At 46.4% G+C, this 19,999-nt stretch overlaps 1 protein-coding gene across 20 annotated transcripts in view; it reads right to left on the bottom strand.

The window, feature by feature from the left end:
- Window positions 1-19,999, bottom strand: part of LOC133494346 (receptor-type tyrosine-protein phosphatase delta) — a 238,634-nt gene that overhangs the window by 116,549 nt on the left and 102,086 nt on the right. For 18 of the 20 annotated variants that reach the window (XM_061808078.1, XM_061808062.1, XM_061808072.1 and 15 more), the window contains one exon: window positions 10,335-10,382. Coding sequence is in view for 17 of the 20 variants with exons in the window: in XM_061808062.1 (XP_061664046.1) it covers window positions 10,335-10,367 (33 nt within the window). In the remaining 3 variants the exon portion in view is untranslated. Of the gene's footprint in view, window positions 1-10,334; window positions 10,383-19,282; window positions 19,408-19,999 lie in introns of all 20 variants that reach the window. The other 2 variants (XM_061808077.1, XM_061808063.1) reach the window with 1 other exon arrangement.

Here is a 19,999-nt window from a genome sequence, read left to right as displayed (position 1 = left end):
CGTTTGGCGGTGACAGGATCTGTGAGTAACAGCCGTCTTCCAACAGAACCCGAGGGGACGCAGGCGGCACCTCGTGATCGATGTGTTGCCCCTTTGGCCTGGCCAAGCATTTACTTTATCACAACAAGTCTTCGCTACATGAGTGTGTAGCTCTTAAGGTCTTAGGTGTCCGACGTGCTGAAAGGGGAGGGGGGGGGGGCATATTGATTGCATGGTGAAACAGTCACTTATGACAAATGGACCCCACCTAAATCAAATTGGGAAATAAATCGTCCGGCGGCAGTGTCATTAGGGCCGCGTGATGGCTGCCTTAATATGGTGATTAAATGAGGGCTAGCTACTATGTCACCATATCGTGTCTGGCAGGCTGACCCCGCACAGGCTGGGACTTGCACTGGAGATCCCTCATCATCCCGCACCTTTTTAGTGTAGAGCGTTTTTATCTATCTTCCGCCGTTTTCCTTTTCAGTCATGTTCTGAACCGACTGGGGAATAATGCTGCGGAATTGCGCCGCTACCCCACAGCAGATTGGAACGATATCAATTCGTTCACAGGACCTGCTCGGCGGACGGGGGAAGCGGTGACGTCGGTTCGGTCGTACAGTGACGCTGGACACGACCTAAACGGATCAAAGCGGCAAAGCTGGACAGCAGAGAGTCGAGAAGCTTTGGGCCGTTTGGACGGCTAATCTTCATTCCTCTCCTTTCCGGTGCGTACCTCCATCTTTCTAACCAGCAAAGCTAGACAACAGAGTCAAGAATCTCTGGGCTGCCCGCCTGTTCCTTGCTTTTACTGTAGATCACACTATCTGCGAACACCATGGTCCAACCGGAATCCAGTCTAACCTCATCTGTCACCCTATCCATTACTCCCGCAAACTGGAAGGGGCTCAGCGCGGAACCCTGATGCAGTCCCACCTCCAGCTTAAATTCTTCTGACACACCGCTGTTCCGCTGCCCTCATACATGTCCTGCGCTATGCTAACCTATTTCTCCGCCACAGCAGACTTGCGCATGTTCCTCTCTTGATACTCTGTCATCTTTACTTAAGACCGTGTCTGATACGCTGCTCGATACCACGTAAGTCTCCAAATTTGTACGGATTTCAAGTTTCAGACCAAGTCCAACGGGGATTCAATCGTGAAAGCGTGCATGATTAAGCCAAGATAGCTAATAAGACTTCACGGCTGGTAGGAAAAGCAAAGCGGGAGAAAAAAAAAAAAAAACAGCTGCTAAGTCTAGTCGACAGTAGCGAGCGCATTTTGCTCATTTTGTTAGCATGCGAAACGGTAGGGCGTCCGCATGACCCTGCTGCTCCATATGGTGCGGAACATGGCACGGAATACGTCGCTCCGTGGGCGACTGCAACTTTGGCAGCCCGCAAAGCCCCAAAGGTCTGCGGTGTGGACGCACGGCAGAAGTGATCCCTGTAACCTCCAGTGTTGTTCCGGCGCTGCCGTACTTTGTGGTGATATTGCCGCGCGGGGTTTGAACGAAGTGGCGGCGGGTGCGGAACGTTCGCTCGTTTGGTTGACAGAGGCTGGTTTGTGTCGGTCATGGGGGGGGGACATCCGCTGGCAACAAAAAGATACTGGTAGCGGCGAGAGAGAGCAAGCGCGTGATGGAAATTTCCAGAATTCCATACAGCATGAAGGTGCGTTTGATAAAGTAATGTTATGATCCAACTGCGCATAAGGCGCCATGATCTATAATCAAAAATAATAGGACTGGATTAGCCAAAAACAAAACAATAGTCACTATTCTATTAAAATAAAACACGACAAATATCATTTTTCTTCCAAGTGAAAATGAGACATTTTTAGCCAAAGCAGTTCCAGCTTACAGTAATGACTTTTTGGCGGACCTCGAAGTGAACTACCAAATAATTATTAATATCCTTAAGACGCAGCAATTTGTGTCACAGTCAGCGGCCGGCAAATGTTTCAAAGTACCGTTCGGGCGAGTAAGGAGCGTCCATCGTCCGTGTCGCTGGACGACCTCCAGATGATTTGATGTGTGAAATAATGCCGCCGCCGCCGCGCTATATCCGTCGAGTTCGTCTATGTGGCCGTATCCGCCAAATGGCCGCCTAATTCGAGCAGACGGGTCCCACCGTCAGGTCACCCGCCAGCCTGGTCATCCATTTGAGAGGGAATAAAGGTGTCTTCTGGGGAAGTTGTGGGGGGGAGCGGGTACGATTTGAATGGCGCTCGTGTTTGTGCCCGCGGGAGCACTTACTCCACTTTTGCTGACCTCTTTGTCCTTTCCCCCTATGAGCATATCGCTCCCGTTGAAACGATAACTGCTTTCCAATCTGTGGACAACAGTCTTTTGTTTTCTTTTTTTTTTTTCCAGCCAATCATGATCTCTGCACTTTGCACTAGTTAGTGTCGAAATTGATTTCTAGCGCCTGGCAAAAAAAAAAAAAAAAATCACTAACAAATACAACGATACTGGCTGTAAACTATTTCAATTATATTGCCGGCAAGGAAACCTGAACCGGGCCCAGAATGCCTCGCTATGATTCACCGCTTTGGCTAATCGTGTTTTCTTTGCTCGGGAAATGACATATAATATCGTTAAATAGAGCTATGCAGGACGGAGTGCCGACGGAGTCATCTTGTGGGCCCGCTCAATCTGTTTGCGGGTGCTGAGCGGCTCCCCGACGACAGATCCAGCTCATCGTTTGGAAACAGCCGCCGCTGGTTGCGTTCTGGGACAATTTTAGAGCTCGGTGGCTTTCCATACATTGCGGGTTACAGCACGGATCATTTCGGGAGGAATGCTGAATAGTCTACTACCACGACCGCAAACCAATTGTGGGAACCAATAATATCCTATAAATTGGCCTCGGAAGGACATTCCGAAGGTGTCCTTAAACACAATCGACCTGGTATGACTCCCATCACAGTCCAGAAAAAGCTGCTAAGTATGAAAAATACTGTCAACAGGGTGAGATTGCTAGCAATCTTCTGCAGAGGTAAAGAACACTTGAAAGGTTTTCGAGAGGTACACGGGCTTTGATGATATCGAGCTCGATTTGCAGCGAAGCTCTTCTGGACCTGGGAATGGTTTTTAGGAAAGGCTGCAAGGTTAAGAATGCTTACGAACCCCACAAAAACAATCTGGTCCTGCTCTCGCTTGGGAAAATTTCCGTTTCGATCTCGACCCTGGGCCGGAGCTAGCCCGGAGTCCAGTGCTTAGTTCTGTTACGCAGAACAGCGCACGGACGATACTGATCTAACCAGCAAAGCCAGACAACAGAGTCAAGTATCTCTGGGCTGTTCGGATTTTCTGTGGCTATTCCAAGAGCGCCCTTTGGCAAACGTGGCGGAGGTTCCCCTCCACTGGAACTCGGATACGAAAGCAGAACGACATCTGCAGAGCGCCCTTCATGATTCCCGTGTTCTGAAACACGGAGTTACTTTCCAACGGCGATTTCACACTCGGATGCACTCCCTAACATTTCTTTGACCTTATGCAAATGAAATGATGTAAAACACAACAATCCTTCAAGGACACCGGTTCAGACTCATAAGGAGCCGCAACAAGCGAGACGTGACCTTAACGGCGGTTTCATTTCCACTTGGAGGATTTTCCAGTGTACCAGCGCCTGCTTATATTTCCAACGGTTTTTACACTTCCTGCACATTTGTCTGATGCTCGCTATAATACGGCAAACGTCTTTGGGGTGAAGGAATCGAATAAAACGTGAAATATTTCATCGCTGTATTTGATGGAATAATACGATCTGCAGGTGAGTAATGATGCTGGCCCGATGCAAACGTGCGCCATAGACCGGACAGGACGAGAACTGTGTTAAAGGACCTCAGACGATTAAATTTGGAATGTCATTTTTGTTCATGCGGTGCTTTGACGTGGAATAATTGGGAGCATTTAAGTTCCCAACTCACTCCGCCGGATGTCAAAACATGCCCACCTTGCACATCCGATAAGACTTGATTAATAAAGATAATGATCATATCGGCGACTGTTATTCCCAGATATCCTCTGACAAGAACACTCTGAAGGGGCCGCGACCTTCAAAGTGCCTGCCGCCGCTTGCGAAGGGGAAAGGAAGCAGTTCGCGTGAATTCGCGAGTCCCGTCCAAAAAGGGCGCAAATAATGGACTCGGGATTTTGTCAAAACAACCGATTGATAGGAAACCTCGACGGGCCGGCGTCTTTGAAAAGGAGGATCTTGAGAATGGAGGGATTACGTCGTCTTTCAACCGGCAAAACCCTCAGTCTCCAGCCGGCGGACGGTGTCTGGCGCCGTGGCAAAATAAGGTCAAAGAAATCAAACGAGAGCGACGCAAAAGCATTTTTTGTTTCTCATTTTCCGCAGGTCCTATTCAACCGTGTCGGCCTTATCTGCCATCCGCAGCCAACTGTGTGGCCCACAACCGCCTTAATGCGACAAGTGTACGATAAACTTGACAGATCAACTTTTTCGATAGTCGCCGAGCCCATAAACAAGCGGGGAGGGGGTGGGGGGGGGCCCCTCTAATCTGATAATCCACCAGTGAAAGATTAGGGCACAGGGAGTATTATTGTGTTGTCACTCTTGCTTACGGGGTCACCCGGGCTTTCGCTGGCGGGGTGAGACATCCCTCAGAGAACCCCGGGACGGTGTCAAATCCCAGCAGGTGAGGTGAGGCGATAAGGCTACTTGCGCGGTGCTCAGTGGACAAACTTGAACTGTCACAGATACCAACGGGAAACAAAACAAGGACAAAGGGTCTCGGTCTTACAATTTCCTGCTCTTGGATGCTGCCTTTCTGAAATTTACGGCGCAGTCTAATTATTGGCCTCGGGAGGGGGGGGGGGGGGACCGTTTTTACCTTTTAACTTGGTGTCACGGAAAGTGACTTGAACAAGCCGTGATCAGATCGCGTTGTGATCATGGTTGTGTTGTAAAACGTCCTCGTGTGTTCTGCCGGAAACTATTCAATACCGATTAATTGGTCCAATCGACTGATAATTACATATTCACTACAAATAATGCTCATGTGGCTACACGCACAATTAAATCCTCTTTCACAAGATGACAGGAGCTCCTATCAACATTTCATCATTAATAAAGCAGAATAAAATCTCTCTCCGCAACTAGAGCGGCTAAGATTTCACACCGGGTGAGTACATTTGATTTAAACTGAAACGAGATCGTTATTTCTGGACGTATACATTTTTTTGACAACCGTGGTCGGTGGGGTGCCTGAAGATTTTTCGCAAGTAATTGACGCAAAGTTCGAGGAACGTTGTGCTAAGCGGCTAACAATTGTATGTTTGGAATCACGAGGCAGTTCAACGATCATTCCGAGTCTGTTAAAGATGTATTTTGAAAGTATTCCCCCAAAACATACTAAAACATTAACCATGCACACAACTTGCAATTATGGCCTACAATGTTAATTAAATTAGAAAAATTAGAATCGTGTGCATTTTTCCAGCCAGGATTTGGGTTTATCGATAATGCTGCTAATATAACTTGTAATCAAACACACACTCGAACTGCGAACGGGAAGCCGGCACCACGCCACAGGAATAGAGCAAAACATGTTTTGACACAGGCGTGGCGCACCCCAGGGCTCCGTCCGCAACCCACTACTAAATTGGTTATTTGTGACTTGTCACCATCGCATTGCAACCATCGCTTTATATTTAAAAAAAAAAAAAAAAAAAATATATATATATATATATATATATATATATATATATATATGTTTACATTCAGTGTTGAAATAATTCAGTTAAATGAAGATAAATCAAACATTTCGGAAAAGGGAGCAAACATAATGCAACTACGAAATGTAATCTCTTGAGAATGGAAGTGGTCAGACCCAACCCTGGTCTATCTGATACCTTTTTTTTTTTTTTTTTTTTTTTTTCCCATACAAATTTTGCGACTCATATTGTGTAGTTACAGCGTTCCATTCAGTAGCCAAAGTATCGTTGATACGTGCTGCAAAAATGCCCTTAGCTGTAATCATTTTACTATTCCCATTAATTTGGTTATTTTGGACTCTCAAACACTGCCATCGCTCAACAATGCAAATAGAACATTCCTCGTTGTCTCGTAAAATACATTATTTTAATAGCCTCATTACGTTTTCACTGCACAGTTTCATTGCCCGTCTGATTTACTCCGCCGCTATTTTAGCGCCAGGCCCCGTTCCGCCAAATATCAAAAGGTCGAGCCCCGGCGTGGCCGCCTTCCACCTTCAACTCCCGCCGCGATTTCCATCGAGGTGAGCCCAAAGTGTTTACCGCCGTTAATTCAGCCGGGCCGAAGCGAGGCCGCTGACCCGAAAAATGAGCAAAGATAATACTGACCTAAACATGGTCTTCTGCACACGAGGGGTAATTGCGAAGGCTCCGGGATCAATCAATATTGACTTGTAATTTTTTTTTTTTTTTTTTTTTAAACAACAGCGACTCTCACACCAAGCTTCAGCTCAATGTGTAAAATTGGCTTCAGGTGGATGGAGAACATATCACTAATAGTTGAACCTTCATCCGGTCAATATGTTCATTTATCTGGACCGATCTCGATTTTTGTCCAATCAGCTCCAATCCTGTACTGAGCACAGGCGTCAGGGTGAACCGCCGGTAACGCGCATTTCGGGCGTCGCCGCGGTACGCTCCGCGTCGGTCGGCATCGCGAGTCGGATTATTTATGCCGCGATTGAAGGCTGTTTTGGCGACTTTTCGATCCCGGGGCCGCGACGTTTTCGGACGCCGTCCCCTCCCCTTTAATTTTTCACCACGGACTCGGCAGACATTTCCATCTCAACTTGATAAATCTCACCGTCTTCCTTCTCCTCCTTGCCACACCGAAGTAATTTATTTTCTATTTCTCCGAGCCATATTTTCCAGTTAATATTTCTTCCCCCCCCCTCATAGCACCTGACAAAAAGATGCCATGAGGGATGATAAGAAGTCTGAAACCTTTGCACTGCGAAACAGGATTTACCTTTTCTTATTATTTCTAAAGACTAAAATAGGCGCTTGTCACAGTCATCTTTTTGAACACGAATACAATATATTAATGATGATAAAACATTATGTCTGATGCAAACACTTGCCACACAAACGTGTCCCCCCCCTGCGGGAAAGATCACAAAGATCGCCCGACTGAAGCTCCTATTTATAGGTTTTTTCCCAACCAACAAAATCCTGATTGTGTCAGTCAGACCTACTTTCGTAGCCGGCGGCCTTGCATTTATCATTCATATGCTTCAAAATGCGAGATATGCGATGATCCATTTTTTTTTTTTTTTTTTTTGGGGGGGGGAAAGGAGGAAAAGATCAGGCTGATTTGCAAAGCTTTAAATGAGGTGCGGAGTTGAGTGATGGGTGGCGGCATCCTTCCGGCTATTCAGCGCGGGCCTTAATTTGAATTTGAGAAGATTTCTTCGGGAGACATTGTTCAGCTAATGCAAATGGCGCGGGGTGGACGAGAGCTTAATGTTGATGAGGTGTTAATATCTAATATCAAAAGCAGATAAAAGCCTTATTAGCCCCCGTGGTCTGGCTGGAGTAGGAACTCATTACGCGGAGGAGATGGAACGCAGATGGAGGAATATGACGACCGAAAGGGCTTTGTCACACGACTCGCGCGTCCTTAAGCTTTCTGACAGGGTCAACTTCATTTTGGGACTAAAATGCTGAGGGTTTAACCAGCGTAGACAAGCCGACATTGTTTGAGGGATCTAATTCGGACTTCCGCGGACGGCAACATCAGGGGGATTACACTGTCTCAAGCCGGAGGCGCTTTGATAATCGCTTGTCATTTTCGGAGTTTGGCGCGCCGGTCGCAGCTTGGGCGGTTTTCTAAAGGTCTCGAGTTCATTTCAATGTTGGTCAGATTAGTCTGCTGCGCTCCTTTTTCTGCACGCGGGCGCGTTTGAATGTCTCCCTTTGGGCTTTTACGGTAAAGAGGGCGGAAAATAAGGAAGGATTTCCAGGGGGCGAGGGTTAAATGCCTGAAATTAAATACCTGAATTGATGAATTGAAAATAGCAGTTTTGTGACTGCCATGTGGATCCTGGATCAACTGCCAAAGAGGTCCCGAGTATTAGATTTGGTGTTTTTTTTTTTTTTTTGTCAGAATTCAAAATTAGAGGTGTATGGTCTTGGCGGGTGGACCAGCTAGGTCCAGCGCCGTCCTAAAAATCCAGAACGTTCTAATCCAGCCAGCTGTGTTGGCGTTTAGGCTTTGCGTGAACTGGCCGAGCTTTCTGTGGCTTGGATGGCTTTTGGCCAACGCCGGCGGGATTTAAAAAACAAAACCAAAAAAAAAAATGCAAGGCTGGATGCGAAAGCACAGAAGGGAGCGTGCCGTTCGCCGATCAATGAGTCGCGCTCGAGAAGAATGAGCGCCGGTCCCGCCGACTGAGTGACAACGTCGATGGCAAAACCGCTCGTTTTAAACAAGTGGCCAAACACCCCGTCGGGATCCGGCAACGCATCTCATCGATTTCAACTCAAGTCCACGCCGCTCCCCACAGCGTTTCGACGTTTGATTCCCTTTATGGCAATATCATTACACGGCTATTCTGCCATTGACGTATTTCCGTGTCTAAATATGGAGGAAAACGGCCTCTCTTTGACCTCTAGCTTCTCGGAAGCGTATACGCCGAAGCACACTGAACCCCCCCCCTCCCGAATAAAAAGCTCCGTCCCCTTTTTACAGCAAGCCCGTTCCACTCTGCGGTTTATTACGGCTGGACATTGACATTCAGGAAGTGTGCAGACTCTGTGGACACTGTGACTTCATTAGCCAGAAGCACGCGTACTGCACTTTGATGCGTCCCGATGTTGACTAATCATTCGAATCATTAAGCCTCGCAGTCGATTGCCTCTCCTGCACTGTCAGCGCTGCTTATCGGAAAAAAAAAAAAAAAAAAAAGACAATTATCTCTAATACGAGCAGGGCAAAAACCATCCAGTGCACTTTCCATTTATTTACGCACCCAGGCTGGGGTTTTGTACAACCACGTTTGGGCGTTCAAAAGTTGATCCGTCTTCGTTCGAGAGGCCGGGAGACTCACGAAAGACTCGGAGAAGACCTGACGCTCGGCGCTGGATCTGAGCTGGATTTCTACTGCAGCTCGTTTAAGGATAATAAAAATAAATCAATAAATAAATAATAATAATAATTGCTGCTCCAAAATAACATTTGACATCTTTGCGATTGAAACACAAATCCCACTGTTTCCCACCCTTGAACATCATCGCAAACTTTGATATTTGAAAAACTTGTGCAGATGTTAATCAAAGTCAAGGCTTAATCCAGGGTGCTGATAAGATGCTCCCAATTTTAACAGGCTCGTTTAAGCGGGGGGGGGGGCCCGGGGGGACTCGATCAGGTGAAACGAAGAGGAACTGATTGCTTATGGTGATTATACTGATTACATTTCAAATTTAAAAAGCCCCCCCCCCGCCCCCCGCCCTCCCGAAAATGCAGAACATAATTCTTTCCAGTTACGGAGACAATGACATCGCAATCTAAGTAAATTCCGAGGCCGAACGCAATCTCTTGGGAAAACACACTTTGGCTCGCGGATCTTTTTTTTTTTGTGTGTGGGGGGGTTGTTGGGGGTTTAAAAGTGCCGCGTCAGCGTTCATCTGTCACCGTTGAATAAAACGATCAACGGCTTGACGACGCGACCTTCCTTTCCTCCGGACGGCGAGCGGAATAAAACATTACGGGTGGGCTGGCGCTCGAGCCGGCGCGTAATGACATTGGCAAATCGACGGCGTCGGACATTTGCATGAAATACAGCACGGCGTTTGCATATCGGGGCGTTGGAGGGGGGCGCGCGTGTAGTCGCGTGAAAGTCCTACAATTGCGCCTTTTCCTCGACAAGACAGATCACGGCACAACTGATGCGTTTATGATCCACGCTACAAGCTAACAAGCGAGGACTGACAGAACATGTGAAACACCCGCCAGAATGCTACTTCCAAAAACCCTCCACACCAGTTCTTCACAAAGTCCTGATCCAGGTTTTTTTTTTTTTTTTTTGGGTGTGGAGTAAGTCTAGGTCTCAGATAGCATGGTTTTCAGCACAACCCTAGGATTCCGTGAGATGTGAAATACGCTTCGTTTCAATTAGTTTTACGGAAGAAAAAAAAAAATGATCTGGACCCTCTGAATCCAATTTTGGAGAGATTTCTCCTGAAACATAAAAACTCTTCTGCACTTCTTTTTCCAACTTTTACCCGACCTCATATCTTGACTAAGCTGCCCTCAAAGACATTTTGGCTGTAAAGATAACACCGAGAAATAGTGCGCATAAAAAAAAAAAAAAAAAAAAAAAGCCTACCTTGAGGTGTTCGGTGTGAAAGTCAAAGAACATTCTCTCTCCTGAGACCTGCGACAGAAGAGAGGGGGGGGGGCGGTGTCAGTCATGATTAGAACACAATGCAATTACGGAGCAGTTTTCTTCCGACAGTGATTGATCAATGAGGAACTCCCGGAATGAAGACGAGGGCTCCCTGGAGGAAACTGGCGAAGGTAAGTAGTGCTAAACCAACGCAAACCATCGACATGGTCTGCAACAGTCCCCATATAACGTCATAATCAGTCAAAAGACTTGAGCGGTACAGGGTAAAACTGAAAACCAGATTTCCGCGACGGATTTTGGATCGCTTCACTGCCCCTCGCGTTCCGCCGGTAAGGACTACGAGTGAAATACGTGGCCCGTGGGCCAAAACTGTCCCGCGAGGGGGGACAATCAGGCAAGCAAGATGGATTTGATACTAGATGATGAGGCACACAATGAAGTTATGGGAAAGAGTGGTAGAGGCTAGACTCAGGACAGAAGTACGTATCTGCGAGCAACAGTATGGTTTCACACCTGGAAAGAGTACCACAGATGCAGTATTTGCCTTGAGGATGCTCGTGGAAAAGTACAGAGAAGGTCAGAAGGAGCTACATTGTGTCTTTGTGGATCTCGAGAAAGCCTACGACAGAGTACCAAGAGAGGAACTGTGGTACTGCATGCGCAAGTCTGGTGTGGCGGAGAAATATGTTAGAATAGTACAGGACGTGTATGGAGGCAGCGGAACAGCGGTGTGTCAGAAGAATTTAAGGCAGAGGTGGGACTGCATCAGGGTTCCGCGCTGAGCCCCTTCCTGTTTGCGGTAGTAATGGATAGGCTGACAGACGAGGTTAGACTGGATTCCCCTTGGACCGTGATGTCCGCAGATGATATTGTGATATGCAGTGAAAGCAGGGAGCATGCAGAGGAACGATTAGAAAGATGGAGACACGCACTGGAAAGGAGAGGAATGAAGATTAGCTGAAGTAAAACAGAATATATGTGCGTGAATGTGAGGGGTGGAGGAGGAGGAGGAGTGAAGAGATGGCGAGGGTGGAGGACTTCAAATACTTGGGGTATGAAGAGTGCGGTAAAGAAGTGAAGAAACGGGTCCAAGCGGGGTGGAACAGTTGGCGGAAGGTGTCTGGTGTTCTATGTGCCAGGATGAAGGGCAAAGTTTACAAAACAGTGGTGAGGCCGGCCATGAGATTCGAGACGGCCCTGAAGAAGAAACAGGAAGGAGAACTTGAGGTAGCAGAAATGAAGATACTGAGGTTCTCGCTTGGTGTGAACTGCTGAATCGAAGTACACAAGGTACCTTTGCCTTTCATTGCCACGCGGTGCGATGCGGTTGCTCGGCAAACCCTCGCTCCTGAAGTTCCGCGCCCAAGTCCCGCATTCGTTCCGTCCTCTACCATCAAGAATCGTTGCGGTCTCCGGGGAGATCCGTCAGTCTTGATCCCGTGCCTTCCCAAGTCAATACTACATCTTATTTCGCCTTCACGGCTGCCGATGACCTTCCCCCCTCCCGCCCCCATTCTCGCATCCCCTCCCCACTCGACGCCATCGCTCTATAACGGCGAGTGGCTGCGTCCGGGGGTGAAGTTAATGATTTGATGTTAACTGCGAGACGGGTCCTTGGGAGCGTCAACAGGCGAAAAGAGCCGGCGTTTGGCTGGCGGCCTTGCTTGCTTCAGCACTTTGAGGTGCAGGTTTTAAGCGCTCGCCCTTTTTCTTTCGTCCGGAATTAGTCCACAGGAGGAAGGCTTGGGATTGGAGGTGGAAGGGGGGCAATTCCCCTCTGGGGGAATTCTACAGCCATTCATCACATTAATGAGTCATGTCACTTTATTTACAAAAAAAAAAAAGGGGGGGGCTATCCCCCCCCCCCTTGGAAGTTATTCACTATCACGATGCTGCGTCGTGATAATGTTGGCTGGAGTTAATTGAAAAAGGCAATACAGGAACTAATCTACAGCGGTGCAGGTAGCCAGCTGCGTCTGGCTGATTGCAACGGCGCGCTGGTTGGCTTCGGGTGCATTGTGACACAGAAGGAGCATATTTGGGTGGATTTTTTTTTTTTTTTTTTTGGGGGGTGGGGGGGGGCTCGGCGAGGTAGGCTCCAATCATTAGCACATGGGTGAGCTTTAAAGGCCAGAGGCGACTTGTTTGTTACACCTGCGCTCCCTTTCCAACCGGCTGTGCCTGATGTGGGCCGGGGTGAGTTCGCGCGAGACTTCCAGTGCAAGCAGATTGATCAAGTTCGCTTCAATTTTTGTTATAAATAGCGTTGAAAAACCGAATGCGCCGAAAACAAGATGGCAGCGAGAACCGGATGTAATTACGGTATCGATAGCGCTGCTGTCGGTGTCCGAAATGGAAAAATGGCGGTTTTCATCACGGAGATTTTAGTCTCAAGGCAGACCAAAGAGCTGTTTGATGTTACAATTACAGTTAAACAATAATGATTCACTTGTTAATTCCTCAAGAAGGATTTTAAGGAAGATCAAGATTAGGAAATTGACTTTTTTTTTGTTGGTCAAATGCAGTATTTAGTTACGGAAGTGTATTATGGAAGCATATTGCTGCTCGACCCAAAAAAAAAAAAAAAAAAACGCAGTCGCTTTCACATTACAACGTGATATGTTTCACATTATAACGTGTATGTTTCATGTTATGTGGTAATTACATATTTTATGTTATAACAATTCATTTCACATTATAACATGAAACACGTCATGTTATAATGTGAAATAAAACACGTCATAACATGTTATTTATCACATTCTAAGATGAAACATATCACGGTGAAAACCCAATAAGTTCTACGTTATAACCTGAAAAGTTGTTGTGTGGCGGCATTTCAGGAAGAGACAGCTAGAAGTGGACTCTCCTTGAGTTTTGCACAAAATATGGATTGGGTGAATTTTTTTCCCCCAGAGTCATGGTGTACCCAAAGAGGGTGAGATGTATTTATTATTTTCTACATTATAACGTGAAATTAATCTACATTATAACATGAAACGAATCACGTTACAACATAGAACACATGTTATAACGTGAAAGTTTCACACTATAACTTGAATTACGTTATAAGGTGAAACTTTTCACGTTATAACATGAAATAATTCACATTATAACATGTCATTAACCACATTATAACGGGAACCATATGTTATAACATGAAACATTATAACGTGATAAGATATTAAATCTGTATAGTTACTTGACAGACAGACAGATAGGGACTAGGGGAACATAACACCTGTAATAAACATGTAACACATGGAAAAAGGAAGTTAAGATGTGAGACAATTGGAACAGATTTGAAAAGACTTCGTGCGGAGGTGAAAACCACACTTGCCGGTGCCATTCACAGATGTGGCGTTCACCATGACTGGTTTTGCCCTGGGACCCCAGATGACTGCCTACAGGCCCCCTGTTCATACACTTACTAAGAATCAGCATTCAGCTAAATGCTAAAGCACTTAGCATGATCCCGAATAAAAAAAAAATAATAATAATCTAGGCCTATTAAAAGACACAAAATAAACCAGTACGCTCTGCGTTTTACTGCAAAGCAACCCTCCCGCCGCTGAGGATTCCGAACCCGCGGTCCCGATTTAAGGCACGATGGATTGATGAACGGCAGAACGGGACGAGTCGCTATTTATTTACCTCGTCTAATTGGAAATGTCCGTCACGGCGCGGCAAAGCGCATCCTCTCCCGAGCCATTATCCCGCCGCCTTGATCCCTTGCAGGTATTTCACAGTGAATGATGTACCGCGTTGTCGACGGAGAGCTTTTGAATTGATTTTTTTTTTTTTTGGAGAGGGGGGGGGGGGGGTGAGAAACCAGAAAGCTGCAGAGGGCTCTGTGTTAATTATTATTTTGTCCTCTTTTTTTTTCTTGCTCCCTCACTTGCAGAAAAGACATCTGCGTTCAGGCTGATGTTTGACACGGCCCTCGTCTTTCTGACGACGCAGTCGGCCGCTTGGCTTCAAAGACTTGTGATTAGCGCGCACCCCCCCCCCCTCCCCCCTTTAAGCCAGCCCTTGGGCTTAACTTCTAATGGCCCCCCAGGGTGCCGTCATTAGCTTTCCACCTTGTCTTGATGCTCTGGCTCAACGGTTGTCTCGGCGGAAAACTGATTTAAAGGAGCTTTCGGTTTTGGAGGGGGCGGGCCTGTCGCGTGCAAAACGCCGGGTTGGACGACGGGGAAAAGGGGCGCCGGTTCCCGCGGTGGCGGGAGGTAGCGGCGTTTGCCCGGCTCAAACCGCGTAAGAAAAACACATCTTGGATTTTTGCTTTTTGCCACCACCAAATAATATTTGCCCATCAGTGGATGTGGCTGAACGCAGCTGACAAATACCAGACATGCTAAATAATATCTTGTCTTGCTTCCTTTTTTTCAGTCCATTATACATATTAATCATATCGCTACATTCCACTCAACCTGTACTTAATTAAAATATACTGACAAAAACAAAAAAGCTCTTTGCTGAACTAGGATTCGTCATTTCCTCCCACGCGCTTCTAAAGATCTGTAAATATCCACGCAAAGGGTTACACCCATCGATTATTTTTTTCGATTCTCCGACTGATTTAAATTGTCGTTTATGAGACAGACTTTGATCCTTAAAATATTAAAACACCGATAATACTGAATGTATGGGATGAATTTGGAGTGCATACTTGAAGGCAGCAAAATACTAAATGCCAAACAGTTCGCGATGGCAATTAGCATGCTAGTCATCACCATTTGAAGTAAAAAAAATAAAAAATAAAATACCATTAAGCACACTCATAAATTATATCTAACTTAAACATCTAATGGTGTCGTAAACCTCAGTTGCTCCTCTGTTGGTGTTTTTTTTTTTTTTTGTGGCAAAGTTAGGGACATTGAGAAAAAAAAATAACTAAATGGTTTCTCATTGTAACGAGTAAGTTACTCATTATAATGAGTAACGTTGACATTGTAATGCGTAAGTTACTCATGAGTAACTGACTCATGAGTAACTCAATCATTACAATGAGAGTGACGAAAAACAGCTACCTATGGGTCTCAGCTTATTTACCTGCTAGCAGTAGCGTCCTGAATAAGGAATAAGGTTCTTTTATACATGCACACGTGCAATGGACTAGTTACTCATTACAATGAGAAACTTACTCATTACAATGAGAAGGTTTCTCATTACAATGAGAAACTTACTGATGACAATGAGTGTCGAAAAACGGCTACCTATGGGTCTCAGCTTATTTACCTGCTAGCGGTAGCTTCCTGCGTTCAGGTAGTCGTAGCTTATTTACCTGCTAGCTGTAGCTTCCTGAATACGGACTAAGGGTCTTTTATACATGCACACATGTAATGGACTAGTTACCCATTACAATGAGAAACTTACTCTTTACAACGAGAAAGTTTCTCATTACAATGAGAAACTTACTCATTACAATGAGAAAGATTCTCATGACAATGAGAGAGTCGAAAAACGGCTACCTATGGGTCGCAGCTTATTTACCTGCTAGCAGTAGCGTCCTGAATAAGGAATAAGGTTCTTTTATACATGCACACATGCAATGGACTAGTTACTCATTACAATGAGAAACTTACATGTAACAATGAGAATGTGGAAAAACGGCTCCCTATGGGTCGCAGCTTATTTACCTGCTAGCGGTAGCGTCCTGAATAAGGAATAAGGGTCTTTTATACATGCACACATGCAATGGACTAGTTACTCATTACAATGAGAAACTTACTCATTACAATGAGAAGGTTTCTCATTACAATGAGAAACTTACTCATTACAATGAGAAACTTACTGATGACAATGAGTGTCGAAAAACGGCAACCAATGGGTCGCAGCCTATTTACCTGCTAGCGGTAGCGTCCTGAATAAGGAATAAGGGTCTTTTATACATGCACACATGCAATGGACTAGTTACTCATTACAATGCGAAACTTACTCATTAAAATGAGAAACTTACTGATGACAATGAGTGTCGAAAAACGGCAACCAATGGGTCGCAGCCTATTTACCTGCTTACCTTACCTCAGTTATTAGATTTTTTTTTTCCGACGTTTTCACAGTTTGTGTTTTCACACGCAGAGAGAGACGAGCGCGAACGAGAGAGCGTTCCACGTAGTGCTCAAGGTCCTTTTGGTTACTCCCCATCCCACATCTCCCTGCACAATTAATTTTATCTTTGGGGTATTATCAAGAGGGAGCCTGGCAAAGCAGCATGACAGAAAAACGGTCCAGAACCCCGAGGCTCAGGGTGGGGGATTAATCTGTTTGACAAGATCTCTCACAAATGATTTGCTTTGGCTTTGCTTCCGTTAGATGCTTGCCACTCGCCGGCGTCTCTGAGGGGGCGAAGAAAAAAAGTACGAGCTCGCAGTGACAAAACACTGGAAATATTTGACAGCCTGTAATCCAAATATTCCACTGACCTCACCTTGTGGTGCTGTGGCTCCTAAGCGAGCGACGTTAGCATTGTTAGCGAACCAGTCGCATCAACAAATCACGGCCACCGGCCCGCTGTTTTATTTCCTGCTAACTCTAAAGAGGGTTAGCCGCATTCTGCTGGTTTGCGCCGCGATTGACACGCAGCCGCCGTTCGATGCGTGAACCGCCGTGCGGAGGGCTCATCAAAGTAAAGATCGACTCATTTCCTCACCCGCAATTCATTAAACATGCCAATGAACTCATCTTAAGCAGCTGTCCTAGCCTCACCGCTTAATCACTGGCGAGAATTAGCGCGCGGCGGATGCTGAGCACGCGCCGTAATCTCCGCAAAGTGCATTGTTTACAAACAGTAATTAATACCGCGCCGTGTTTTAGCGCGCTAAGTGACTGGAGTGCACTTGTGAGACTAGCGGGTAGAGTCGGGGCGCTTCCGCCGCTCTCGCCACGGCTTGTTAACAACCGAGACGGAGTGCTGACATTAAAACATCCGTGGTTTCGCTAGTTTATGGGTGTCCAAACGGGCTGACAAGAAAGAACTGCGGGAGGAAAGTAGCTAATTTGCGACGAATACAATCTGAAAATTTACTACAGGTAGCCCAAGTACGGACTTTCTGTAGACTTGGACAAATACTTGGCTGAAAAAAAGTACTGATTCAACTCCTTACAGATAAATACGAAATAGTTGACTCATTGATTCCATTGGAGGTTTAGATCTGCTAGCGTTTTCTTTTTTGCAAGCGACAAATCTATTTGTTGTCTTTGGTTTTTGAATGGGTCGGCTTGGAAGAGGGTCTCACGCAGCTTGTTAGTGAAATACAGGTTTTTAAAGCACCGGGAAAAAAAGGAAAAGCTAGAGGGTCCATCGTACGCTGAAGAAAATAAGTATTTGAACACCCGGCTATATTGCAAGTTCTCCCCACTGAGATCATAAATCATGGAGGGTTCTGAAAACAAATGTAGACTAGCCTTTGTTTGCAGTGGCAGATGTCAAATGGTTCCTGAAGTTTTCACCAGGTTTGCACACACCGCAGGAGGGATTTTGGCCCACCCCTCCACCCAGATCTTCTCTAGATCAGACAGGCTTCTGGGCTGTCGCTGAGAAACACGGAGTTTCAGCTCCCTCCAAAGATTTTCGATTGGGTTTAGATCTGGAGACTGGCTGGGGCACGGCAGAACCTTGATATGCTTCTTACGGCGCCACTCTTTGGTTTTCCTGACTGTGTTCTTCGGGTCATTGTCATGTTGAAAGACCCACCCGTGACCCAAGACTGAGGGAAAGAGGTTGTTCCCCAAAATCTCACAATACACTGCCGCGGTCATCCTCTCCTTAATACGGTGCAGTCGTCCTGTCCCATGTGCAGAAAAACACCCCCAAAGCATGATGCTACCACCCCCATGCTTCACAGAAGGGATGGTGTTCTTAGAATGGAACTCATCATTGGTCTTCCTCCAAACACGGTTCGTGGAATTAGGACCAAAAAATTCCATTTTGGTCTCATCTGACCACTGTTCACACCTGAACCTTGATCGTTATACATTGTGATTTCTGGATTTTGATTTTTAGATGATCTCTCTCACAAAGGACTTGCACCTACGATGAAAGTTTCAGACCCCTCCATGATTTCCAAGTAGGGAGAACTTGCAATATAGCAGGGTGTTCAAATACTTATTTTCTCCACTGTATCTTATGGTAGCTTCGGTGTTTAGACGGGCTAATTGAGGGCGTCCCACGTGCTGTTCGCGGTCCGCTGCGCCGAACATACGAGGAGGCACCAAACCGGGGGAGGGTGGGTGCTGTGTGTGTGTGTGTGGGGGGGGGGGGTCCGTCACCAGGCAACAGAGCGCATTATAGCATTAATATAACAATGATTACATATTCGTGTAAGCGCTTCCTCTTCCATTAGATAGGAAAAGAAAATGAGTCCGCATTTAAAAAGGGGAAAATTAGCATACTCATAATGGCTTTAATATCTTGCACCATATATTCTAGTTCAGGGAAATGGTTGGTTGGATGGTTGGGGGGGGGGGAGATACATTTATAGGGTTGAGCTGTCACAGTGGCAAAAAAACAAGCATAATATACTTTTTTTTTTTTTTTTTGGGGTCGTTTGTTATACATTTGTCAACTTTGTAGTGTAATTGGCATTAAAGCGAGCCCATTCACAGACGCGCGTTATCCAAATCCATTTGAGTCGCTTTTGATGAGGTTTTCAAAAAAGGCGCACCCGCGCGCCTTTTCCCGCTCGCGCGTTACGACGGCGCTCGCTTCCCGCAAAATGGCTCCCCCGACTCTCGACGGTTCTTCGAGTCAGCCGCTCGGAAGGGAGCTCAGATGTCGTTTTATTGTATTTTTTTTTTTTTGTGAACGGAAAAGAGCTCGGTTGAGAGGTTAATAGCCGGTGGCGTGCGGGGGGGGGGGGGGGGGGTAGAACAATCGGACGCTATTGCTTTCTTTTTTGGTACTGACGATCATTTTTGCACACCTGCACACAGTCATGGCGGTCGCTTTCTCTCGCTCTCTTTCGCTCGCTCCCCTCATCGTACAAACGGCGGCGGCGGAGTCATCCATCCAGACCCGCAGACCATGAAATTAGGTTAAGACGTAAGGCTGTGAATGACACAGGTGCGGATACAAATGAGAACATCCGAACGGAACAAAAAAAAAAAAAAAAAAAAAAAAAAAAAAAAGCACCGCTCCGAGACAGCTGATTCGCCGGTGGTTCCGCCCCCCCCCCCCCCCCGGCGGAATTACATTTCACAGCTTCTCGTCATTTTATTAAGCCCACTTCTTCCCGTTTGTTGAATAGGAGTCGGGCCGAGGCATTAGCATGCAGGGGTTTGGGGGGGGGGGGCGTCGAAATCGGTATTCTCCTCTGCCGAGACCGTAGTCCCCTAAATGTTCCGCACGGTTACAAATTTAGTGGCTTTTAATTGTCTTTTGAGTCGGGACTGAAACGTTACTGGCCTGTTAATGCATGAGACGGAAAATGAAATTGCTTTTGTCAATTATTTCATTTTCGGGGCACAGTTGACGACTGGGTTCCAGCGACCGCCTCCCCGGGACTGAGCACCCAGGTTCAAATCCTTGCATGTTCTCCCCGTGCCTTGCGTGGGTTTTCGCCGGGTACTCCGGTTTCCTCCCACATCCCTAAAGCATGCATTCATTGGAGATTCCAAATTGCCCCTCGGTGTGATTGTGA

This window comes from Syngnathoides biaculeatus, chromosome 21, assembly GCF_019802595.1.
Source record: "Syngnathoides biaculeatus isolate LvHL_M chromosome 21, ASM1980259v1, whole genome shotgun sequence".
Classification (NCBI taxonomy): Eukaryota; Metazoa; Chordata; class Actinopteri; order Syngnathiformes; family Syngnathidae; genus Syngnathoides; species Syngnathoides biaculeatus.
Note: the sequence above shows the minus strand (reverse complement) of the source record. Positions and strands in the feature narration are given on the sequence as shown.